The following is a 27,567-nucleotide window of genomic DNA, read 5'->3' on the forward strand; positions in this document are numbered from 1 at the left end:
GCTTATCAAAGGCATTAACACTAATGGCTTTTGTTGTTGTTGTTGTTGTTTGTTTTTCAGCTCATTAAGGGGGTACAAAAGATCAGGCTATATACATTGCCCATGCCTCCCCATGCCCCCGAGTCTGAGCTTCAGTTGTGTCCATTCCCTAGACAGTGCACATCACACTCATCATGTAGGTGTGCACTCCTCCCCTCCCCCCACCCCATCCCCCCCAGTCAGAACTTCAATCGTGTCCATTCCCCAGGCAGTGCGCATCGCACTCATCAGGTAGGTATACACCCATCCCTTCCACCCAGTCCCGACCTCTGTCCGATACCCAATTGGTGTTAATCCCAAATGTGCACTCAGGGAAACCAGTTTGCTGGTGAGTACATGTGGTGCCTTTTTTCCATTCTTGGGATACTTCACTTAATAGAATGGGTTCCAGCTCTCTCCAGGAGAACCAAAGAGATGCCATATCGCCATTATTTCTAATAGCTGAGTAATATTCCATGGTATACATATACCACATTTTGCTAATCCATTCATGAATCGATGGGCATTTGGGTTGTTTCCACATCTTTGCGATTGTGAATTGTGCTGCTATAAACATTTGGGTTCAGATGTGATACTGTGTGCCAAGCTCTGTGCTAAGAGCTTTACATGCATTCTCTCTAGTGATCCTGTCACAACCACCTTATAAGGTAGCTCCTCATAGGTATATTAAAGTGGTGGCCCCATTAGATGAGGAAGCTCACAAAATGAGTGCCACAAACATGAAATGTGGCTTCAATACTTCAGTTTAAGTCTTGAAAATGGGGCACATGTTTTATGTCACTGAAAAGAGGTAAAATATCAGGAAGTGTCATGTAAAAATTACTCCTATCCACTGAGCCAATAACTCATTACCTTAGTTTCAACTTGAGTTAGGATTTTGGGTGGCTCCCTTCATCGCCAAGTTAGGCTTTTCTTTGGGATCAACTCTGATGATCTCAATGGTTGGCCTTTTTCTTTGTATTCCTCTACTTTTGAACTTCAGCTCCTTGCTTCTAATAATATATTTCTTTTAATTCTGAACACTGCTACACCTTCTGGGTTTAATATTTGTGAAGTCCTGCACAGTTGGGCTTTCTTTGAAGCAGAAGCTGACAGCCCAGAAACTGCCCTAATGCTTAAGGGCACTCCCTTTATCCATGCAAGCCTCTTTCTGAGGGCGCCTGAACTTCTGACAACACATAGCACAGCTGCCATCTGGTGGGCATAGACAATAATTTCACCACTCCACCTTGAGACCAGAGACCCTGAATTCTGGTACATATTCCCCTGAGTACAAGAGCCTAGCTTCCCTTCCTGACCCCTTCAGGCACTTTATCTCTAAAACAAAAGCTAGGCCTATAAAGCATTCAGAAATTTCCTCTAACGTTTCACTTACTCTCCTAAATTTCACAGTGTATAAGATTTTTTAATACAAGTCTTATAAAAACATCCTTTGAATGTTTGTAAGAAAAAATCATTTCCATAGACATTTTAAAGAGTGAAATACTACTTTGCTTTCATAAAATACAAAAAACTTAGTTCTATCCCTCAGCATACTTGCGTATCTTTCTACACATATGGATCTGAAATTAATATGAGGTAAAGATAGAATAAATGCCTTCAAAAGCACATCTTATCCATTCAACACACATTTACTAGGTACTTACCATGTCCCAAGTAATATGCTAGTTCTAGGATATAAACAAGAATAATATGTGGCCCTAGATCTCAGAATTTAACGCATATGAACATGTTCATTTTAAATAAAAGTATGTTATACAATTCTTTCACCCAATTATTCTGTTGACCACCAAGGATATTGTTTGATCTAGTATTATTGCCAAAAACCAAATGCTGTATGCCAAGTTTTTCTAAACCTCCTGGTTTTTATGAATAATTTTCTCAATCTCCTTGGTATATCAAATTATCACACTTTCAAAACTTAAAAAGGTAATAATCTCCTTATCCCTCTGTACTAGGGAATGAGTGCTAATTTTATAAAATACTTTATCCCTGCTTCCTCACATGAAAAAAAGAATATAGTAAAAAGAGCACTGATTTTCAAGCATGAAGGACTGAGTTCAAATCCTGACATGATACCTATTGTAAACTAGTGATGAAAGTACTTTACCTCCCTGCTCCTAAGTTCTCTTATCTACCAAAAAGGGGTTGGTAGTAATAAAGCCAAACTCACAGTACCCTATGAGGAAGGATTACATATAAAAAACCTGTAAATCATAGTCCCTAGTACACAAAAGGCACAAAATTAATGTGAATCCTTTTTTCCTTTTCTAGTACTTCTCCAAAATTTAAGGCCTTTTTATTTCAGTACAATTTCTCATTGCTCACTACAGAAACTTACATAACACTATAACTCCCATATTTCAATCCGAAGATAGCATCACAATGTAGAAAAAGCATACTCTATGTAGAGGTACTCTTCAGCTGATAAAGTAGCAATGCACAATTTTTTATGAATTTATGATTCATGCTGAACTGTAATTACCTTTTGTTCCTTAATGCCAAACTTATGTTATTTTAGCAACTCTATGTGTGGCTGACTCCAAGAATGTTAATCATTCTACTTTGAGTCAGTTGTAGACAACAGACATAGATTTCCAAGTTTTCTAAGACTTGTTTCTATACCATCATATAGTCATGGAGTGGAAGGAATCTTAAAAGGTTTCCTGGTTAACTCCCAGGCAATATACCACAATTACTCAAAACAATTTATGGTGGATAGTCTAGTCAAATTTATTTATACTTCTAGGCAAAAAATATGTTACTTATATCTAATAAAATGTTTTACTAATGCAAGTATATACAGAAGGAAATCTGTCAAATTCTTCACAGTAATTCTTTTTCAACTTGAAGAGAATTTTAAACTCACCATTCTTTTTTCTCTTCCAGGTTAAATCATTCCAGCTCCTTTAATTTTCCTTCACAGAGCATCCTTAAATTTTTTCCCTATTTTTTTCCGACCTCTTTGGATTTCTTGACATTTTACTAATGTTTAAAAGATTATAATTTCTAGAAAAATATTGGAGAGGCAGCTAAGTGGTGGACCACCTTTTTCTAATCATGAGAAAATGGTAAATCCTGTCCCATGGATGTGCCTATAACTTCATTAGACAGATGTTCTGAGGGAACTTAACTCGACACATTTGGCACAATAAACTATGAGATTGTTGTGGAGATCTTACAATCAGTCCTCTTATCAAATCAGTAGTTAAAATTAATAAATGAAGTACTTTGAGATTATGTCTATTCCATTTATTCACCAATATGTTCAATACATTATACATTTTACACCAAGCAACATAAAAAGATAAAATTCTTGTCCTTAGCATATTTTGATTCCCTAGGCAAAAAAGTCATATAAATTCAGAACAAAATCACACAGAAACTTCCAAAATAACAGAGTAGAAACTGAGTCTGTAATTGTTGGAAAAATGAAAAACAGAGAAATGATGAAAGCCAAATTGATTTTATTCAAGGGTAAGTTTTCTTAGGGTAAGCTTATTTTGAAGAAGTGGGAAATTCTTAGAGGTTATCCAGACCATATCCATTCCATGTGCTTCATCTTATTATGGGGGAAAATATTGACAGATTAAAGGCTGTGCTGATATTGAAATTATAAATTTTCTTGTTCATTACTGCTTTCAAGATCAGTTAAATTTAATTGGTTTTCCTCTTCCCAAAAGCAAATATTTTCACCCTCAAAAATATAAAGCATTTCTAACATATTTCTGTTGCTAACATTTAAAGATATCTCAACTTGGCAAATATCTAACAGGCAGACTTGACCAAGTATTTCAAAAGAGAAAAGATGGTTGATATTTTCCCTTATTACTTGGTTGAGATTTGTTCTTGAGCTCTGAAATCTATTATCTAATAAGTTGTTATTCTCATCAACTGCTTTAAAGATTTCATTTGTCCATCTGCTACGGTCTTGTGTATTTGAATTTACATCACCCACAACTAACAATGATGTGTGCAAGAAATTCATACAAAACCTTTTCTTTAAAAATGATTGAAATTTCTTTAAATCACCTTCTTCCAATAACTCCAAGAAATTAATTCTTTTTTGTTTTCTTCTTTTATCCATCAAGTCAAACATGTAATTGAAATAAAGTTGATCAAATATATCCCCAATGGCATTATCAATAAATTCTTTTCTCATATCTACTTCATTGTTCTTATTCCTGAACATGTTTTTGTTTGACTGTAGTAAATATGGGTGTGTTTTCATCCACAAATGAAAACCCAAGGAATTTTCAATATCAGATTCTTTGCGATATGCAAATCCTCGGTCTTCCTCATTTACAGGTTGGACAGTAACAGTTAATATTGGGCAATGTTGACCACAAAGAGCATAGAGTTTATCCAAAGAGTCACCTTCTTGAAGTGCACCATGAATTGCATTACTGCCAGGCAATGGCTGGTTTTTAATAGCATCATCAGAGACAGGGTATACTTTGTTACCAGTAGGTGTAAAGGCATGAGTGACAGATGTGGATACTTTTTCTGACTGATGATTACCCTTCTCCTCTATATGGTGATTTGGTATTTTCTCCTTGGCACAAGTTCTGTTGTGAACATCTAGCAAATCCTCATTAAAAGGCTCAGAGTCACTAGCATGAGGCATGTTAAAGTAATTGCATTTTAGTTCAAGGGGTTGAGTCAGTTCCTCCAGTTCTGAAGAGGATAGTTCAACCATGGTTGGGCCTGGGGCCAAATTTCCAAAATGTGAATATGGTACCTCATTGCTGTTATTATCCAGTAGGGTATCCACTGATGTGGTGTCTCCATTGCCACACATGCCAGGATTTTCATATGACACCCTTAGCAAATGATTTTCTTTTAGGAGCCATTTGCCTTTGTCAATCAGTACTCCATCCTCTATGTCTCTCAGGATTCTGTTATGATCATTTTGTTTTGTACCAGATTCTACAATGTCACCCCTATAATAATTATTCCTCACATCATTAATATTATGTTTATCCTGTCTTTCCTCCTGGAATTCTGGCAACATATGTGAACTACTAGATACCTGTTCAGAAGAGCCAAATGACTGACCTTCAGAATCATAAAGACCTGCTTTCCTGGCACTCTGAAATTCCACAGAGTTATAAGGGTAAACCTGAGATTTGTGTGTAGAACCAGGGAAAAAAGATGGTTTAATAATCTCTGCTTTACCATAAAGTTTTTCTATTGCCCTTTTAACAAATCCTATATTGTATTCTTTATCTTGGGCAGGCTCACCACTGTCACTGAGGTCATCACTGGATACTTTATATGGCTGCTCACTGTCACTGTCTGGTCTATAGTCTGACAAATCAGAAGTCACTGGAGTTTTGAAGCATCTTTTACAATCAAGAGAGGACTCTGAATAACTTCCAGTTTCCATGTTTTTCACCACCATTTTTACCCTCATCTTAGTTTCTCCTTCATTGGTCTCCTTTTCACTATTTAGTTTAGAATCATAGCAAAAAACTAAAGATGGTGGTGTTGCCAGCCTCTCATTGATTGTCTCACAAATTACACCATTATTTCTTTCTTCTTTTATAATGTTCCTACTAGAGATGTTTATCAATTCCAAATTTTTACTAGCCTCTAATTCTTTTTGGATTAATTCTTCAGTAGCTTGCTCTTCTGCATTTACCTCCTCTGTGTTAAAGATATCAGTGTCCTGGTTTTCTAATTCTTCAAAAGATTCCAATTCTGAAATGTTTCTTTCACTTGAAGTCATGCTGTTGGTTATTGAGCCTGGTTCTTCAGAAGTCCTTGATTCTTCCTTATCAAAGGATGTACATGCATTTTTACCCTGAAATTTCTTTAGTGAACAATTTTTAAATTCATCTAGAGAACTATGTTTCTTATCAAATTCCGGTTCAGTTTCATTTAGCAAAACACCACAGGGGCTTAAATTGATGACATTTTGATGTGACAATGTATTAAAGTCATTTTTACACCCAGAGTCTGACAAAATATTTAGGTCTTTCTGAACTTTGTAACCTCTTTCTAACCCTTCAGTTAATTCCAAGTTGTCAGTATATGTGTTTTCTTCAGAATTTAAAAAGTCAGTGGTATTGCAGACTTTGATGGGAATGTAGGTTTCCTCAATTGGGCAAGATGCCTCATAGATATGGTTCTCCTTTTGAGCACAAGCCTTATGAGAAGACACAGTATCAGCAAGTGAACAGACCTCTCCTAGGAAACAAATCTTATTCATGGAGGTCTGATCCATGGCATAACCATCACTAGGGAAAAAAATGTCACCGGGGTTACAAGTCTCTTTTGGAGGGTAAGTCTTATTTACAGAGCACATCCCACATGCAGAGCAAGTCGTCTCCAAAACACAGACTTCAGTGGCACAGCCCTCACTGGCAGAGTTGCCTCCATCCAAAGAGGAGATTTTCTGTACTCTTTCGTTTTCACTGCATTTAGGAACTCTCTGAATGCTGGCTGTGGAATGATTTGCAGAAAGACCTACTGGAACCATATCTTGTTCTTTCTCACTTAGTCCAAAGTGATCTGTGGTTGACTCCACTAAATTGGCAACAGCAGCCTTCAAGTCATCAGCTTCCTCTGTGATGGCAGTGTGCTTTAGAACCTCCAACAATGCAAGTATTTCTGAAGATCTGTTGGTAGTCTTGTGAGCATCACCGTGACAGAAGCTATTCATACTTCCCTTTAGGTTTAGCACCAGGAGCCAAGCTAGAAGGAGATTAGTGGAGGAATTACATATTACAGAAGGAAAGGTAACATCTGCAAGAGAACCTGGCATTTGAACAAGTCCATTCTGAGTCTTGTGAATACCAGAAATTGAGGCTTGCAGTTGGCGAAGCAACAAGACTGGTAAGAGGTCTTTTGGAGTGTCCTCTTCCACAGGATCTACTTGAATGGCAGCCTCTACGCTTTGCCCCTTTCTAGCTAGGTTTGTTTCTTGGTAAACAAGGTTTATCTCTGGTCCTGATTGTTCAGCAGATGTGTGACTTTTAGTATTATGATCCTTAATAGCTGACTGTGACAAAGTATGACATTCATGCAGGGAAATCAAGCAAGCATCATTCAGAGATCCAACCTGGCTCTCACAGAGATCACTGGTAAGTTCTTCACCATTATCTTTGGCAATAAGATATTTGCTTCCCTCTCTACATAGATTATCTACCACCAAACTGGCATTTTTAGTTATGTACTTATTACTTTCCATACCAAAATTATTTCTTTTTCCAGAACTTGTAAGGGGATTATTCCCTGGAAAATCATTACTGTTAGAACTTACCACACTTCTTTCATTTTTGCATACTCGAGTTGATTTTCTAGGTTTTAAAGTTGGATACGAATTTACGTTCTGCAACCAACTCTGTATATACTTTTGAATTGAATGATGGGCAATATCCTCAGGAAAATCAGCTTTTTTCAAAGAAGCTAAGGAATTTTTCCTGGTTGTAGTATGTTGTTTACTGACAATAGCACCTGATTTTAATTTATCCCCTTTTTGTTTTTTCTGGCCTTTTAAAGTTATGTGTGAATCATTAACTTTTGAAATTAAACTCTGCGTTGTCATTCCTCTCAAATACCCAGATGTCATTTCTGCTTGAGAAGCTTTGGTTTTTTGCTCAAGGAGGTTAAACACATGAAGTGAACTCTGATTTTCAAAAGTACTTTTACAATATTTAGATTCATTGTGGGGAAACACTTTATCTCCTTGACCAATTTCTCTTTTTTTAGGACCTCCTAAGCTTACTTTCTTTCGTGGCCTGGATTTTCTTTTGGCTGGAAGTCCTTGAACCTTAGGATTTTGAGTAGTATTTAATTTATTTCTATGGAAATTCTTGGATATCACGGTATTGAGATTACTTTTGGAACAAAGATGATTTGATTCAATGACTGTATCATTTGCCTGGAGGTCTTCCTCACAAAGTATCCCTCCTTTAAGGAGACTGTGTGCATCTTGCAATATGGTTTCTTGTGCAATTCTACGTCCTGTGTTTATTCTCTCTTTCTTATCGGGGATTCCTTTGGTTGTAACCTGTCCTTCCTGATACCTGGAGCTTATTACTTGCTGTCGAGACTTCTTTTTCTTTTTGCCGGCAACAGAAGACAAAAGCTTCTTTTCATTTTTTGGAAGTTTTGTTAAACCACACTGAGCAAATTCATTAATTAGTCTGTCAATTCCCGTGGTAACAGTAGAGGATGCTGCTGATGCTGGAGCCTCAGAAATACTTTTGTCAGTTCCAGAGTTGTTACTTGAAGAATGAGTTGCATCTGCTGAAATAGGACTGAACCTATCATTGGTGTTATCATAAGTTCTGAAGTTCTTAATACCAGTTTTGTTGTCTGATATTACACTATCAACTACACCTTCCTCCACAATTGAATTCTCTGATATAGCTGATGACAAGCCATTATTATGGGACATCTCTAACACCTTCTGACTTGTAATTTCTATAACACCAGCACTTACTGCACTTGACTTGAGCAGTCTGCTTTCCTTTTTTCTTTCTAAAGATGACTCCATCTGCTCATTGTTACTGATCTGAACAAGTACTGGTTTGTTAGATACTGATGACATTTTACTGCAAGAATGTGTGAACATGTGATACTCAGATTTGTTTTCCCCACCTTCCCTTTCTTCGCTATAAGAAAATTGTCCAATCATTTTCTCCTGAACCTCAGTTTCAGATACTAAGGTCATACTCCCTATCACAGATTTCTTTTGTCTCATCCTCCTTGGTCCAGGGGTAGGGGGCCTATAAAAACGATGCTTCACTTGATCCTGGCTTTCCTGGATAGTATCTGTATCCATAGCAGCATTCTCCCAACTAGCAGAACTGCAAGTTTCAGCCTCTTGATCTGTCATTTGAGTGTTTAACTCTTCTGCCAAACTGTCCTCTTGATTATAGCCTTTCTCCAGAGGTGAGACATCTGCAGACAACGAACATGCTGCAAGCTTTAAACCAGATGATTGACTGTCTATTCTTCTTGGAAAACTCCTTATCTCACTCTTTTCATCATTATTAGAAAGATCAGCTTTACTGAGGGTGGTTGTCCATTTTATGGTTTCCTCCTCTTTTATCTTGAATCGAACTTTCATCTCAACGGTCATAGTGCCATCCTGATTAAAAATAATTGATTTCTCAATATCATCTTCAGAAGGATATATTGATAAATTCTGAGAATCATTTTTTTCTAAGGTCAAGTAATGTTCAGGAGCAAAAGAACAGTCTGAGCAGCAATCATTATTATGTGTTTTCTCAGAAGAAACAGAATAAATCTGGGACTTTGGGCTTGAAGGCATATGTATGCTCCCTTATGCGATTTTAAGAATAAAAGATAGCCACATCAATATATAATATGGAAGGCAGAGAAGTTATAAACATCCAATGGAAAAGGCAGCAAAGAAAAAAGAGAAAAAAGGAAATAATTAGTATGAAACATATTTTATGTACTTCATGGTAAAATATTATTGATATATTTCTGAGCTCTACATATTTAATGGTTATTTGAGAATACTTACTGTAATACTGGCACACTTCTTCAAACCACTCTTAAGACCTATAATTCTACTTCAATGAGGAGATTCACAGAATTTTCATTTTAACAAGTTTAATAAGGTAATTTTAATTAAAAAAAATGTAAAGTAGAAATTTCTAAGAATTCTATCAAAAATAAAGTTTTGTTTTGTAGGTTTTGTTCTGTCATTTTGTTTACTAATACTGAAACTGGAGTCTAACCAGGTACTGCTTACCTATTCAAACAAGGCAAGTAACAATTTATGGTGGTATTTATTTTCCTATCTCCCCATATCCAAGAGAGACATCTATAGCTTTATGAAATCAGAAACATTTTTAGAATTTAAGACTGGATTAATAAAGGAATAACTATTAATTTACTATTCACTTTGTATAATCAGTTCAGCTGATTTATTATAGGGCACAAAACAGAACAGAGTTAAACATAAGTCCAGATATTAGTTATCTTTTTAATGTAAATTTTTAGCATTAACCGTGGCACTCTTGCTTCTTAAATTCAATCAAACTCCTATTACCAGTCTCCACAGATTTGCACATACTCGCCATCAGGTAAACAACTTTAAAATTTCAGAGTAAAAACATAGAAACATTTCTTCTTATTTCTGTTATACTTTCACTGAAATTGTAAATAAAAATGTCTCTCTCCTAATTTTTTGAAGTAAAACATAACAAAGCCCTCAGATTCCCTGAAGTTATCAAAAATTATACTTAACAACCTATATCAGACATAAAATAATAAAATCATTTTAGTAAAATGACCAGGGTGAAATAGTACTACCATATGCATAACATATACTTGGCAGCCTAGCCCACAAAACAAGAGCATTAATAATCTATTGCATATATCCATGAAGTAATTAAATGACAACAATAAATAATAGATGAGTTCATAGTAGCAATAAGAGATTAATACTACTTAAAATACAAATTACCCCATGTCTGAAGAGAAAAAAAGTTAAAACTTAAGTATATGCCTGGCACAGTGGCTCATGCCTGTAATCCAAGCAGTCTGGGAAGCTGGGGTGAGAGAGGACCCCTTGAGGTCAGGAATTTGATACCAGCCTGAGCAGGAGCAAGATCCACCTCTACCAAAAAAGACACAAAATTAGCCAGGCATGGTGGTATGTGCCTGTAGTGCCAGCTACTCAGGAGGCTGATGCAGGAGGATTGCTTGAGCCCAGGAGTTTGAGGTCGCAGTGAGCTATGATGATGCCAAAGTTTCTCTGGAAATACTGTACACAATCAATAATGACATTAGCTATGCCTGCATAGGGAATTTATAGCCTTGGGCCTTAAGAGGCCATCTTCCTCCCCTATCCAAAGGATAATGCCACATCACTGCAGAAGAACCTAAGTAATTATCAACCTAAATTATTGGTTAAACAGCATGAATTGGCTGCATAAAACTTTTCTTAATAAATAAAAAGTGGATCTAAGGACCTGTGATTTTTACAGGAATAACTTCAGAAGGTAGAGTATATAGCGTAAGTTTGAAAAAACACAGTCGCTCTGCTAACCTGTTGAGCTCAGCTATGAATGCTGAGTGGTATTATTTAGAGATAACTTTGTAACTACTATGGATGTCACTTACACAGATTCTACAGAGTTCCTCCCCAAAGCAAGAAATGCTGGGATTTTTATTTAACTATGTATTTTACGCAAAAAAGCATGCCTCATCAATTTAAACAGATATATCATTGAATGATCTGGAAAAGTCTTAAAAATTATCAGATAATCTGTATGACTCCTTTCAACTATAAACACAACCAATATCAGTTGAGAATGTTTTTAATCCTTTCGTATTTTCTCTTCTGTGATGAAGGAAATTGGTCTTTGTTTTTGAGGCAAAAAAAAAAAAAATCTCAAGGCTAAAAATATGGGCTATATATTTGTAAGTGACTTACTCTTTCTGCTTTCTGACCTCGCATTTCCCTTGCGGTGCACACGATGAGAGATTCCGGGTAATCTAGCAGGAAGCAAGTACTTTTGCATGTCATAATTTCCCGGTTTAAATGGTTCCCTTCCTGCTGCTACCACAGCTCCAGAGCTCAGGATTCCCGCGTGGAGACTGGAAACCTAAAAGAAACCAAAGAATCATGATCCTTACTTGGGCAAGTTTTGTTTTTTCCATAGAATAATTTTATAACTTTGAATCAATTCCACAACCTCCCAGGCTTTAAAGAGATAATCACCAAGCATTTTCTTAGGCATCAATGATGCATACAAAGTAAGTGGAAATACCAAATTGGGGGGGGGGGGGTGGTGAGGGGAACGTCAGCTTCATACTTCTCTAGCAGAGATCCCAGGAAAATGCTTTCTCTATCTAGGAAAATACTACTCTTGGCCACTCCTTTTCAAAAAATGTTCTTGATATTGATTCGGTGTCAAAACCTTATAAACTCGATGCTCAGGAAACAGAATGGGGGAGGGAGTGTGGGAGAAGGAAGCCACCCCGTCCAATTCTGACCAGGAACAGACACCGTTCGCAGGTTCACAGAACACACATGCACACACACACACACACACACACACCCCAGGACTTCCCCGGGAAATACACACACACACACACACACACACACGCACACGCACACACACGCGCGCTCAAGAACGAGGCTTCCCCGGGGCCACCATTCACTTCGCACACAAACCCATAGGGTGCCCAAAAGGAGCTCAGGCGTGAGGAGACCCCGGACCGCTCACCCTCCTTCCGTCTGTGGTGTAGAGCTTGGCCACCGGGCACTGCATGACCACCGTAAGGTGCTGCAGAAAGGCCTCGAAGCTCTGGGTGACCCTCTTTCTCAGAAGAACCGCGCGCCTCGTCTTAGGGTCGCCATTCCTGAAGACCACGAGCCTCCGCGGGCCGCGGGGCACCCCGGGAGCGGGGGCTGCAGGGTGGCGGGGCGCGTGCGCGTGCGCGCTGACGGCTCGGCTGCTGAGCCAGGGCCGCGGGCGCTGACGGGCCTTGTCCAGGTCGACAGGCTGCACCTTCCTTCCGTGGGAGCACAGGTAAGACTCGCCGTCCTCCAGGTCCTCCAGGCGCGTGATGCTATGCCTTCCCCGAGGGGTGCTGATGTTCCTCACTCCGAAAGGTAGGGGTACCTTTCTGGACAAGTTATCCAGCAAAGCATCAAAGGTCTTAAAGGAACGAGGGTTGACCACCACCCTAACCCCGCCGAATTGGGGGTCTCCGCTCTTGTAGAAGCTGATCCGTTTGGCCACAACGGGATGAGTTAAGCTCAAATGGCGAGAGGAGGGAACTTGACCTTCAGAAGAAGTAGGATGAATCGTAGAAAAACTAGTAGAAGGGGTTTCACTCATTTTGGCTGTGACCTAGAGAGGAAAGAAATTGTTCATCTCCTGAATAACAGCACCATAGAGGGTACATGGTGATGCAAATGTATGCTAAATATTGTTGTAGACATTCAGGATATTCTTGGGAGTTTATTCTTTCATTCATGTATATTCGTTATACCCGTCAATTTTGAAAGATAATTTTAAGGGACTTACAATAAAAAGACATAAATGAAACAGTTAAATAAGGATATTTATAATTTAAAAATTAAAAACAACCTACACATGTTATGATACATAGGTAAATAAATTATGACATTTACACTCATGCAATGGAAAACTATGCAACCATTAAACACAGCTTTATAAATCTGTATTTTTGGTATAGAAATATGATTGTGACATACTGCTAGGTGAAAAAGCAGCTTGTAAAACATATGCCATGCCATTGCTTTATATGGATATAGTCATGTGTGGCTTAACGATGGGGATACATTCTGAGAAATATGTCATTAGAAGATTTCATCCTTGTGTGAACATCAGACATCTCAGTTTGACCTTACACAAACCTAGGTGGTATAGTCTACCTACCTAAGCCATATGATGTAGCCTGTTGCTCCTAGGCGACAGCATATTCCTGTACAGTATATTCCTCTACTGAGTATTGTAGGCAATTATAACATAATGGTAAGTATTTATGTATCTAAACATATCTAAACATAGAAAAAGTACAGTAAAAATACAGTATTATAATCTTCTGGGACCACCATCGTAAATGTATTAGGTTGTGGACTGAAACATCATTATGTAGCACATGACTGTATCATGGGGATGGAAAAAGTCCAGAAATATAAACAGCCTGGTGTTGATGGTGATTATCTCTGGATGGCAGAGCTATAGATAATATTTGTGTTTTTAATACATTGCTAAACGTTGTGAATCTTTAAGATTAACAAGTATTATTGCACAATTTAAAAAATAACAAAAAAGACACAAATCAGAAACCATCCAATGAGAAAAGTAAGATCAATTTCATCAATTTAGTCCTTCAGGTCCTGGCAGTAAAGGAAAAGAGGGGAAAAAGGAAAAGTTTTTAAAGTTCAAATTGTCTGTTGGATAGAACCAAATGAGTTCATCTTGAGGAAAATGTACTTGGCATTAAGTTCTAGAAGGAATGTATCACATAGATACTTAAATAAGGGCCATATTAAGAAAGTGTCAGACGTTTCTACTGCAGATGGGAGAAAATGCAGGCAAATCATCTGACATACCACTTACCCTACTTTGGGAAACACTTCACTAAACAAATGTTCTTTGAATGAAAGATAGCATTGCTATGGGCTGCTAACAATGGTGCAATCTGTTTACTGCTTCCACTAGTAGTTCTAAGATAAAAACTTCAGGAGGGAATTCAAGAGCCATTTTCAGCAAACCACTGAGGTTTTCGTTTTCACTTCTCAGTGAAACCGTAGTCCGATTGACAAATGAGCAGCTTGTGGAAGGATTTATCTGGTTCTGGGCTTGTTTTTCATTTGTGGAATTTGTGGCTATTTTCTGTTATTTTAAATCAAATTTAATTGATTTAAGTGTCTTTTGACAGAGTAAGAAAGCCCTCCAGCCTTGAAAACAAATGGAACAAACAAAATAGATGTAATTGGTATTATAGAGATGGAAAAACACATGTTTATAAATCAGCTATAAATCTTGCCCAAATCACCTACATAAAGGTTTGCAAGCTGTTTTCTAAGTGTCTTCATATATCTCCAATATGATTTGCAAATCTTGTTTATATGTAACTTAGGAGAAAGCATCTGAAGATCAGCCTAGAAATTAGATATCTCCCCTTCTCCCTTCCACAGAGGTTTAAAGTAATTATAATGCTTAAGACAAAAAGGGAGCTGTAGCAGGCTTGTGCATCAGGAGCTGGGGAATCCAGCTTTGCAATGGAGTCAGCAAAATTGCAACCTCTTCTTGTCCTCATCTGATAATCTATGGTCTGACCTTGGGCAGGCTGCTTAATCTCCATGCCCTCATCGACAATAAGACAGATGAGTTCGTTCAGTATTTGAATAAGACTTTAGAACTCTTTTCCTCCAATTACTTTTTAGGTTGGTTTACTTACATGTTTTTTTGAAATTATTTTACATGAATAATATTTGAGACACATTTTTCACCTAATTTTAGAAAATGATATTTATTTATGTGTAATTACATCATGAGGCTTTTAAAGTCACTAGTTTTCTGCCTGGATCTCACTACTTGGAGAACTGTTAACCTGGTAACACTTTGGGAACACATTTGTGTGAGCCGATATGCTAAGATGTTTGTGGATGGTTTTGTTTGTTCATTTTTGGCTAAAATAAAACAGATTTTATCCTGGGACCAGGAGGGGGAACATGGAAGGTAAAGACAACAGGAGGAAAGAAGCGGCCCTCATTTTCCTAACCCACTGCTGTCCAGCCCTGAGCACTGGTTTTGAGCCTGATGCATGAAGAGCAGAAGCTGAAGATACCATGTCTGGGGAAGATGCCAGATGCTCAACAGTGGTAAAGCATTTTCAAAGCAGGTACCCATAACAGGTGGTTGCCAGGTAGCAACCTGTTGACAAGGAAGTTGTAACAAAAACAAAACAAAAATATGAGTTCACATGATCCTTACTGTATATAAGAGAATCTCTGGGAACTCCTAGAAGTCACTGGGGGAAGTTTTAGGGAAAGTGTTGAGATTCTGCGAGGTGAGGCTTAAGAGCCCATGGCAAGGTGGGCGTTGTGTGTAAAACACAGAACATGGTGAAGATTCATGTTCATTCAGTGCACAGTGTCATTAGGGAAGAGGGTACAAACCAGATTCTTTCTGAAGGAAGTGGATCAGTCTTTGCCCTGTCCTAATCATGTGCATTTCCTACCGAGTCCATGGGAAATTCACAGAGTAATTCAATAACGATTGAAGAAGAGTAGGGTACCAAGAGAATATCAAGGACAGATGGCTAATGCAGCCTGAAGGATTGGAGGTGGGGATAGGAATCGACAGTGATTTCAGGGGAAAGCCTGTATAGCTAAGATGCCAGAGGCAAAGAGCAGTGGAGATGCCCTCCAGGAAGAAAGCAGAGATAGTGTGCATGTAGCCAGTAAACATGAGTGAGACTAGCAACGTGATCATTAAATCTTGACAGGATAGGGTCCCCTTTTGTGAAACAGAGCTAACAGCCCTCCATAACTTTAAATCATCCTGTGTTAATTGTGCTGCTTTCTTAATCAGTTTTAAAAACTAATTAGGATTTGGATAGAAATTACACAATGTTTTTTTACATACATTTTAAATAATAAGGTTTATTCTGTGCCCTCTAAAGTTGTGATAAGGCAATAATATACTTAGGGGCTACCTAGGGAACAAACAAACTAAGCAGCTTAAAGTGGTTTAATTCTTCTCCCAGAAGTTTAGCCTGAAGGAGAAGTGGAGGTGGACAGAGGTAACCAGAGGAAACTGTAGAACCTTAATGTCTTCCACTTTCCTCACCACTGACTTCCCTAGGGGCAGCAAGGAAGCTGGCTTACAAAGTCGCTTTGCCTCTGCCCAACTTACACTAAAGTCTGCTTTTGATGACTTGACAGCTTGCCACCAATATCTTCCCCTCTTCTCAGCAGAGCCTCTTCATTGCCTAAAGTTAGTCCATGGACCTGAAATACTTTCATCGCTTTTTAAGATTAACAGATGTTTTTAACACCCTTTCGTTTCTTAGGCTCAACCATGGTTAGGCTCATCTGTGCCATCACTCAACTCAATCAACAGTACATTTAAGGCTGGGCTGCGTAGAGCTAAATAGTTGCCTCTACCAAGAGGATTGTGCCTTCACTCCGCCACTTACTTGACAAAACGTGACAGATTTACAAGATACATGTGTCATTTCACTAATTATATTTTAAATTTAATTTTCTACCGCATAGTAGGAATTCAGGCAATTCATAAATGATGAAATAGAAAAAAATAGAAAATTGATAAATATAGAATGTTCATTCTTATGGCAATTCAAAGACTCAATGTTACAAGAATTAGTTCATTTCAGACTTCTGTAACTCTATGGGGTGGAATCCAGGGAAAGGGGATTCAGAAAGGAAAGACACTAATTAATCACTGTGGTAGTCACAGCATTGTTGAATTACAAGCAGCTTCCTTCTTCTTTGATGTATTGCACAGATTTCTATAATAAGTATATATAAGTATATATAATAAGTATATAGTGCTTTTATAATCAGAAACAAAATAAACTTTAATCATTTGAATAAACTGGAATTGCTTGATTTCCTGATACTGAAGTTCCCTCTTGCTTCAGTATCAGCATATCGTGAAGGTTGCTAGCATATTTGGGTAAAAGGCAATAATTATTAGCAACATTTATTCTTTTTCTAATAGTTAAAGATACAACACAGATACATGACATAGTTATAAAATGGAGAACAAAATACAACTAGCAAAACAGATTATTTTCAAAAGAAAGATCTCAAAAAGCTCTGTACTTACCAAAACTTGAAACTTCCCTTATAAAGAAAAGAAAGGGATGTTTAAGTTGTTTGAATAGATCAAATAAATGTCACTGGATATGTAACCTCACTTTGTACAAAGAAACTAATGTCTTTGGATTTATTCTCAGTGTGTCTACCCAGGGATTGAGCACAGCCAATTAGTTTAATCCAAGGTGATGCTAATCACCAGACAGAACTCATGTTAAGGGGACCGCAGCCAAAAACAAACCAGTTCCTAGCGTGCTCTGCAGTTCTGAAATCATCCTCATGAGAGTTTCCCTTGGATTATCTTGCTTGCCTAAGTGTCATTCTCTGGGAAAAAATACTTAACAAATTCACAAGTGTTTTTCTCCCAGACAACCTTAAATCCTCATTTATTTATGTTAAAGGGAAACAAGTGTTATCCTGCTGCTAAAAATGAAATTGTTTGACATTTTACCTTTCTTATAAGTAATTCTAAGTAAGTATTGGTTCCTGGTAGTCATGAGAAAAAGAAAAGAACCTAAGCCTTTTGTTTTATTTAGGATCTCCTGCCTATTACCTACCTCATCAGTGTAATTCTAATGAAAGTGGTTGTGCATGTAAACAATTTGGCTACTCAGCATAACACAGGACAAATAAGAGGGGTACCACATGATGAAGTAAAGTAATTTTATGCTTCTCCATACCCAGCACTCTCCTGCTGCTTTGCTTACTTGTGCTGGGATCTGAACATGTTTCAGGACTTTGTCACACACAAAGTCCCCAGATGGCACCTGATCCTTCCAGGGACTATCCGTGTTCTAATCTGATTTGAAGATACGTCATCTAATTGGGTTTCCTACCAGGCTTCCTACCTCAGCTCTCAACAACAAAAACAACAGGTTAAGGGTTCCCCTGGGGAAGAAGGACCAGGTTCAAGCATGTGCTCCAGAATATTGTCTCCAAACAGCTCACAAAAGGAAAAAGATCATGAAACTGTACACTTGGCCTCATAAATACAGACTTTGTCACAAACCACCTATTAAAAAGTACAAGAGAAAGAAATGGATAGAGAGGAAGGAAAGGAGGGAGAGAGAGAGAGAGAGGTATAGATGATTGAAACAATAGTGTTTAACTTTGATACATGCTGTTTATAATTATCACCATCTACACAAAGACACGGATGGCTATTGAATCAATAAGGAAATTTGTGTTCACAGGGTAGCAGTAGGCATGCATGGCATCATTAGCAGCTCCAGATTGAAGTACAAATTTAAAAGGTTTGGGGTTAGATATGATCTTCCCTTAAATAGCGAAGGATTGATGAGACATATCTCTTGATTTTATCTTGAGTTCTATAATCCATGTCTGATAAACAATTCACATTGATTGGTTCTATTTTGACACTGAAGGAATTTTAACTAAAGTGATTCTTTTGGGGCACTTTTAGGAAAAGTAAAATTTTTGCATATAAGACAACAGAAAAGGAACTCTCGTTTTTTAAGCATCTCCCATAATATACACTCCACTCCCACAACCCTGCTGGGAACAGGGAGCAAGTGCACCTGTTGCCCAGTCATGCCACCATACTCTCTCCCTGGCATTACTGTCTCTGGCAGATGCTGTTGTATATCTAAACCACTGCTTCTCAAGCTTGAAGGTGTACATGAATTTCCTGGGGTTCTTGTTAAACTGCAGTGTCTGATTCAGTAGGTCTGAGGTGAGGTATGAGAGTCTGCATTTACAATAAACTGATGCTGCCAATGCTGCTAGCCCTGGCCCACACTTTGGTTAATGAGTCTAAGAAATGCTAGAGGTCTCTATGACAATGTTCATGTTAGGCTTCTTCCCTGCTCATGCCTTCAACAGCCATGACCTCTGAGACTACCTGTTCATCATGTCTGAACTCTGTTAAATTCTGTTCTGGTCACTGCTGACAGAGTGGCCAGATGACAGGGAGCCAGTGGACAGTGGTTAAGCATACATTCTTTGAATTTGGTCAGACCTCAGTTCAAATCCTGTCTCTCCCACTTAGCTGTGTTATCTCAGGCCATTTACTTAATTCCTCTGTGTCTACTTCCCTGGCCATTAAATGTGGAAAAATATCTACCTTATAGGCTTGTTGTGAGGGTTAAATAAAATAATATATATTATGTGTTTGCCAAGTGCCTATATGTCATAATAAGTTTCAATAAATATAAATTACTGGTTTTGCCATAAATATGTTTTGCCATAAAATGACCCCACACCCTAGCTTGGCACACAAATTGTGATCTGACTTCGGCTTACTTTTCCAATTTTATCGCAACTCATATATCTTACTTTGTAGTCTGAATTACTTGCCATCTCTTAAATGTGGCTCTGCGGTTTTGTATATATATTATTTCCTTTTCTTGGAATGCCTCCCCATAGCCTTCCATCACTACCCACCTTTCCATGCGTTCCCTCAATACTCAGTTCATCTCAGAAACCATTCTTGCCTTCTTACTATATCAACATTCCCTGCTGAATGAAGTAGGTACCCTCCACTGTGCTCTCTTATCTAGTTGTATAAATATTCTCTCCAATACCTTACATACTGCACGATAATTGGTGGCTTCTTAGTGAATAAACTCATTCAGCACCAGAAGTGTAAGTTATTTATCATCTCTGAATTTCCAGAAACAGCTCAGTGCCTTGTACATAGCAGACACCCAATAAACATCTATTAAAGGAATGATCCTCTGCCTGTATTTAATATAGAGATATTATAGAGATATATATGCCTGAAGAACCCTGCCTCATTATAACTGCTAGAATTTACCTTTCCAGGCAGGTCCAAGGAACCCAGGGCAGAGATCAGATTATATCAAGAAGCATAATCAGTTTGTATAGTTAGTATGGAATACACCCTTTGTCATTTTCCATCCAACCCACATGGAATTCAGCATATAGTTCCTTCTGATGAAGATAAGCTGCTGGATGTTGAACCTGGATAGCCTTTACCTTAGGAACCATTCCCCATATTACAGATCTCTTGGACTCTGAAATTGGCATCTCACTTTAGACTTGGGGTTTTTCATACAACCTTCCTTATTCAATCATTTTTTTCATTCACTCAACAGACATTTAATGCATACTCACTGTGTATCAAGCACACACATAGCAACAAGCACAACAGGAAAAATCCTTGCCTTCATGGGGTCACATTATCCAGCAGAGACGAGCTATAAATGAACAAATCTGCAGTATGTTAGATCATACTAAGTGCTATCTTAGTATAGGGAAAAATGAAATTTAGTAGGAGTGGTAGTAGTACAGGTCAGGAAAGACCTCATTGAGAAGGGGGCATGTGAGAAGAGATCAAAAAGTAGTCAGGGGGAAATGACATAGAGCTATTTGAGAGAAGAGTGTTCCTGGCAGAGAAAGTAATTGTAAAGGTCCTAAGTCAAGAGTTTGTGGGAGATATTCACGAAATAATAAGACCAGTGTGACTAGAATGGCAGGGCACCAAATTATATAGGGCCTACAGCCCTCGGTTAAAACTTAGGCTTTAACTTTGAGTGAAATGAGAAACCAAAGAGAAAGGGTTTGAGAAGTAATGATCTGATTTACAACTCAAAGGATTACTTTGGCTATTGTGTTAAAATTTGAAGTTAAAAATACAGGTAGACCAGAGGGAAGATGGCAGAATAGGAAGTGCCAGGAATTCATCTCTCCATCTGGACAACAACTGTTCTAGCAGTAACTGTCTGAAGTTACAATTTTTGAAACTCTGAAGTCATTTTGCATACTTGCAGCTTCCAAAGGAAGGCTTGGCTGGTAAATTGTAATTAATTTCTATTGATTTAAGCCATTAGTGCTATAGTGGCTACCAATCCCTCGTCTCCCAGCCCCATGGCAGGCAGCTGTGGGGACAGCAGCCCAAATTTCCTGGAACAGCTTACAGGAGATAAGGTGGGAAATAAGGACCTTGTCCTCCAAATATTGGGGTTCTGTGTTCTGATTGCTGACTGCTGCTTCTGTTTGCAGAGATGCATACGGAAGTGGGCAGCCATTGTTGCAACCCTGACTGGCTGATGTGGCTTCCGGGGTATTTAAAGGGATAGCACTTGGGGTGTTTTTGCTTCTTTTTAAACCCTTTTTCCCCTTTTGGGAGCTAGGCTTTTAAAGACTGTATATATAAGGGAATTTAAAAAGTCATCTCATATGCCCAGGGGAAAAATACAGACTCAGAAAATACTTGAAGACTTAAGCTTTCACTTCATGCTTATCCTTGGCAAAGAGATACCCTATAAATCAAAAAGGAAAAAAACCACAAACCCTGGAGAAGGGGGAGAATTTGATTTCCAGAGCTACCAAATTATAAGATTCAAATGTACAGTTCAACACACAAAAAAAGTCACAAGGCTTACAAAAAAACAGAAAAGTGTATCCCATTAAAAGGAACAAATAAATTAACAGAAATATCCCTAAGGAAGCCCAGATGACAGACTTACTAGACAAGGACTATAAAACAACTATCTTAAAGATGCTCAAAGAACTAAAAGAAAACATAGACAAAGACAGGAAAACAATGTATGAACAAAATGAGACTATCAATACAGACAGAAAATATAAAAAAGACCCAGAAAGAAATTCTGGAGCTGAAAAGTACAATAACATGAAAAATTCACTATAGGAGTTCAAAGACAGATTTGAACAGGCAAAAGAAAGAACCAGCAGAACTTGAAAATAGGTCAATTGAAATTTCTGAGTTTGGTGACCAGAAAGAAAAAAGATTGAGGAAAAGTGAAGGGAGCATAAAGGACCGGGTGATACTGTCAATTGCACCAAAATATACATTATGGGAGTTTCAGAAGGAGAAGTGAAAGAGAACTTCTTTGAAGAAACAGTGGCTGAAATTTTTCCAAATTTGATGAAAGACATGCATCTACAAATTCAAGAAGTTTAATGAAGTACAAGAAGGATGAACTAAAAGATACCCACACTGAGACACATTACAGCATCAAAAGGGAAGCAATTTGTCAGATACAAGGGATCCTCAGTATGATTATTAGAAAATTTCTCATCAGAAACCTTGGAAGGCATGGGATGATATATTCAAAGTGCTGAAAGAAAATAATTGCCAGCCAACACTTCTGGCAAAACTGTCCTTCAAAAATGGGGGAGAAATTAAGAGATTCCCAGATAAACAAAAGCTCAGAGAATTTGTTACCACCAGACCTGCCCTGCAAGAAATCCTAAAGGGAATCCTTCATGTTGAAATGAAAAGACACTAGATTAGATTAGACTGTTAAAAAGAAATGCAAGTAGACCAATTAGGAGCATATTGTGATAAGCCAAGCAAGAGATGTGGATGACTCAGACCAAGATAGTAATGGCTGCTGTGGAGGTGGTGGGAATGGTCAGATTCTGCACATTTTTACTGTAGAGCTGACAGCATTTGCAGATGGCTTAGATATGGATTGGATATGGATTGGTTGTGAGGAATGAAAACAAAATAATTGTTAAGGAAGAGTAAGATTTTTGTCCAGTGTAACTGGAAGAATGGATTGCTAATTATTCAGCTGAAGAATACCTCAGAAGTAGCATTTAGAGAGTGGGAGGTAATGGTAAACATCATCTTGAAAATCATAATAGACCTCAAAAATATAAATATCAAGTAGGCAGTTGAATATACATATATTAGAGTTGCAAGCTAAAGATATAAATGTGTAATTCATTGATACACTAAAGGTATTTAAAGCTTGGATGAGTCTGGATGAGAACTTCTGAGAAGTGAGTGTAGAGAAGAGAATTTTTCCAAGATCAGAGACCTGGACACTCCAAAATATAACAGCCACAGAAATAGAAAGGAACCAGCAAAGGAGCTGGTGAAGAAAAGGTGCATCAACAGAGTGGTGGTGTCCTGGAAGCCAAGGGAAACAAGTGTTTCAAAAAGGAGGTAGCAGTGAGCCATGGAAAATGTACTCACAAGTCCCATAAGAGGAGAACTGAGAATTAAGCATGGGCATCAGCAACATGGATTTATCTATAACATCAACAAAATGTTTTGGGTAGGACAGTGGGATAAAAGCCTCACTGGGGTAGGGGTAAAAGAAAACAGGAAGGAGAGGGATTAGAGTCAGCATGTGAAGACAACTTTTTTGCTAGTTTTCTTTGTTTTTTCCCTGTTTAATATTGGATATCACGAAAGTTTGGTGTGTGTATGTGCACTGATAGGAATGATCCAGTCAGAAGGGAAGATAATGCTGCAGGTAAGAAAGGGGAGAATTGCTGGAGCCATGTCCTTGAGTGGGTTACAGGGAGATGGGGTCTGATGCACAACAGAGGTATAAATCTTTGCAAGGATTACAGAGAAGGCCATCCCCAGTAGCATGAAGGAATGCAGAGAGGCAGATGAAAGTGACCTTCCCCTCTGAGTGCTTCTCCGTCTCAGCAACCTAGGATGCAGGGCCACTGAGGGTGCAAGTGAGGAAGAGAAGGTGTTCTGAATCTGATGGGAGAGGAGAAGACATGAAATAATCACCCAGTGGAGTAGAAGAAGGACTGGAAAAGGAGGTGTAGTAGGCTTGCAGACAGCACTGAGAATGGCTGCAGGTTAGCAGCCACCAATGTGAAATCACACCAAGCAGCACCCAAAACAGACTAGCCACACAACTGCTCTTCTCCAGCTCTTGCTACACAGTACTGATCTTCTGTGATTGGATAGGGTGGCTCCATTTCCTGGTAAACACCCTGATTTTCCCTGACATCTATCCATCATAGCTTACTGCCTGTACCCAGCCCTTCTGAACCTGGGCATCCTCAGCCCCAACTACAAGGCTTTCCGCATTCCCCCAGCATGCCTGTTTACAACCTAGAGTCCTGCAAAACCAAACAAAAGAGCCTGACCACTACCCTCTACCAGATCCTGCCCATGTGACAAAAGACAAGACCAGTGCAGGCCCTGTCTACATGGTGCTTAGAACTAGAGGGAAGGCAAACCCAGCCCAAATACACTTTACTAACCAGAAGGTTGTAGTATGGAATGTGTTATTTGAAAGGAAGAGAGAACTGGTGAAAATCTGAGTACTTTTGACAGCTGTTTTTGTCATTAAGATAGTAAATATATTTAAGGCTTATTGCTGAAGTTTCATTAGATTCCCCCCCCCCCTTTTTGTTACCATATTGAGCAAATATGTGTAAGCCAACTTTATTTTTCATGGTCAGTGTGTATGCAGAACCATCTTATGCTATTCTTTCAACCAAGTCATTCAATTTCTGGTTAGTTAGGCACAAATAACTGCCTAGACTGAAAGTAGAGGGCCAAGAAGACTCCTACACACTTCCTTACATTGAACATCCCACCATGATCATCCAGTTTGTAAATAGCTATATTGATACATAATTTACATGCCATAAAATTAACTCATTTAAAGTTGATAATTCAGTGGTTTTCAGTATATTCATAATTCTTCCAAGATCACAATAATCTAATTTTATTAGATTTGGAAGATTCTAACTTTAGAATAGAATACCCCAGGAAGAAACTTTCTGTGCCCTTCTCACCACCCCTACACCAACCGTAGGCAACCACAAATCTACTTTCTGTCTCTGTGGATTTGCCTATTTTGAACATTTCGTATAAATGGAATCATGCAATGTATAATCTTTTATGACTGGCTTCTTTCACTTAGCATAATATTTTTGAAGTTCACCCATGTTGTAGCATATATCATTATTTTCATTATTGTCAATATTTTATTGTATGAATTATTTTTTTATTTTGTTTATTGATTTCCAGTTGAATGACACATACGTTGTTTCCAGTTTGGGAATCTCACAAATATAAAAGAAAAAAAATACATCCACATGTTGAAAATACTTTAGGTTTTCTTTCTATTTATCTTCCTTTCCTAGGATTTCAAAGCTTAAATTTTTTATAGTAAAGAAGTATCCTGGATAAACTCCATTACTTGCCCCTTGTATGTCATTATACAAGTTATTTGTAGGCCATGAAAATCAATACTACTACATTATAAAACAGAATGGCAAAATGAAATGGTCAGATTAGTTGCAAAGAATTTCATGGTCTAGAGGCCAAGATGGAGAAGACTTCTCCCTATTCTTATCACTAAGTACTACTAAAAACCCTGGAGATTATATATGAAACAAATATACCAAAATATACAGGCAGGGAAGCAGAAGGGCTATGGATCATAGGATCCAAGGAATGACACAGCAGTGCATTCTCTGGATTTTCTTTTTGCCCCATGTATCCCAGACTAGGTACCCAAGAAGTCAGTGACCCAGAAACACCAAAGGAAGGTGATTTAAAATGTCCCAACAAAAATCAGCTCTCTCTAATCAAAGGACCAAGAAAAGAGCAACCCAGCAAGACAGAAAACACTTATTCAATAACTGCCTTACCCCATCCAAACATCATGGAAAAAACTCCAACCCCCACCCCACTTTCATCTGCCTTGGGAAGCCTTCACTTCTACCCTTGTCCAGATATAATGTGGCATCTCTCCCTTCTCCACCCTGGGCTGATATTAGTGAAAACAAAGTGGGGAACCAGGACTTTATCCCCACATGGTAGTAACCATTGCCTCCTCCCCATTGGTGTCAGAGGAAGCCCAAAAGGAAGCCAGAACTTTCACCAACATTCAGCAGTAATTAGGCCACCCTCCCAGGGTAAGTGAGACCTCAAAGGAAGCCTGAAATGCCACCTCTACCCAGCAGTAATGAGGTATAGCCTTCTCGGGGTGTCAGATGAGGCAGTGTGGATAGCCTGGGCTTCCATCCACACCTGGCAGTAAGGTAGCATGCTCCTGTTCCCCTGCCAGCAGTGTCAGAAGGGGTCTGCTAAAATTCAAGATTTATATAGGACCTATAGTCTCAATAACAGTACCCAAATGTCTAGGATACAATAAAAAATCACTCATCAGGAAAATCTCAACCTGAATGACAAAAGACATTCAATAAATGCCAAAAACACATGGCACAGAGGTTGGAATTATCTGACAAGGATTTTAAAGCAGCCATCATAAAACTACTTCAACAAGCAATTACAGGGGCTGAGTGTGGTGGCTCACGCCTGTAATCCTAGCACTCTGGGAGGCCAAGGTGGGAGGATGGCTCGAGGTCAGGAGTTCGAGACCAGCCTAAGCAAGAGCAAGACCCCTGTCTCTACTAAAAATAGAAAGAAATTATCTGGACAGCCAAAAATATATATAAAAAAAAATTAGCTGGGCATGGTGGCACATGCCTGTAGTCCCAGCTACTTGGGAGGCTGAGGCAGAAGGATTGCTTAAGCCCAGGAGTTTGAGGTTGCTGTGAGCTAGGCTGACGCCATGGCACTCTAGCCCAGACAACAGAGCAAGACTCTGTTTCAAAAAAAAAAAAAAAAAAAAAAAAACCAATTACAAACACTTGAAACAAATGAAAAAATAGAAAACCTCATAAACAGAAGATATAAAGAAAAACCAAATGGAAATCTTAGAAATGAAAAATACAATAACCAAAATTTTTAAAAATCATTGGATAGGCTTGACAGCATAAGGAGAAGACAGGAAATAATCAGTGAACTTGAAGATAGAACAATAGAGATTACCCAATCTGAACAACAGAGAGAAAATGATATAGATTTTTAAAAAACTGAACATAACTTCAGGGACCTGTGGAACTATAACAGAAGCTAGAAGGAAAGGAGGAATCAGGTGGGCATGAAAAAATATTCCCAGAAATAATAGCTGAAAAATTCTCAAATTTTGCAAAAAAGAAAAATCCATAAACTATAAATTTAAGAAGCTAGTCCAAAGGCAATAAATCCAAAGAAATTCACACTAAGACACATCATAATCAAACTTCAGAAAACTAAAGACAAAGAAAAAAATTGGAAGCAGCCAGAGAGAAGACATTACCTACAGGGGAAAGGGGGGAAAACAATTTGAATGACAGCAGATTTCTCATCAGAAACCAAGGAGACCAAAAGGATACTGCAACCATTTTTCAAGTGCTGAAATAAAAGAACATCAACCAGAGTTCTACATCCAGCAAAAATATCATTGAGGAATGAAAGGTAACCAAGATGTGCTCAGATGAAGGAAAACTCAGAGAATTAGTCATCAGCAGACTTACTTGAAAAGAATAGCTAAAAGAAGTTATCTAACAGAAAGACATGATAAAAGAAGGAATCTTGGAATATGAGGAAGGAGAAAAGAACAACAAAAAGAGCAAAAATGTGAATAGAATAGACTTTCCTTCTC

At 38.2% G+C, this 27,567-nt stretch overlaps 1 protein-coding gene across 2 annotated transcripts in view; it reads right to left on the minus strand.

Annotated features, from left to right (window-relative positions):
• Positions 1–17,476, minus strand: part of RP1 (RP1 axonemal microtubule associated) — a 286,090-nt gene extending 268,614 nt beyond the window's left edge. The window contains exons 1-4 of one of the 2 annotated variants that reach the window (XM_069466499.1): positions 17,370–17,476; positions 12,261–12,890; positions 11,465–11,636; positions 3,190–9,336 (exon numbers count right to left, since the gene is read on the minus strand). In XM_069466499.1, coding sequence (XP_069322600.1) covers positions 3,653–9,336; positions 11,465–11,636; positions 12,261–12,878 — 6,474 coding nt within the window. In that variant the 5' untranslated portion in view covers positions 12,879–12,890; positions 17,370–17,476 and the 3' untranslated portion in view covers positions 3,190–3,652. Of the gene's footprint in view, positions 1–3,189; positions 9,337–11,464; positions 11,637–12,260; positions 12,891–17,369 lie in introns of those variants that run through there. The other variant, XM_069466500.1, reaches the window with a different exon arrangement.
• Positions 17,477–27,567: the final 10,091 nt, after the last annotated feature.

Source organism: Eulemur rufifrons, chromosome 3, assembly GCF_041146395.1.
Source record: "Eulemur rufifrons isolate Redbay chromosome 3, OSU_ERuf_1, whole genome shotgun sequence".
NCBI lineage: Eukaryota > Metazoa > Chordata > Mammalia > Primates > Lemuridae > Eulemur > Eulemur rufifrons.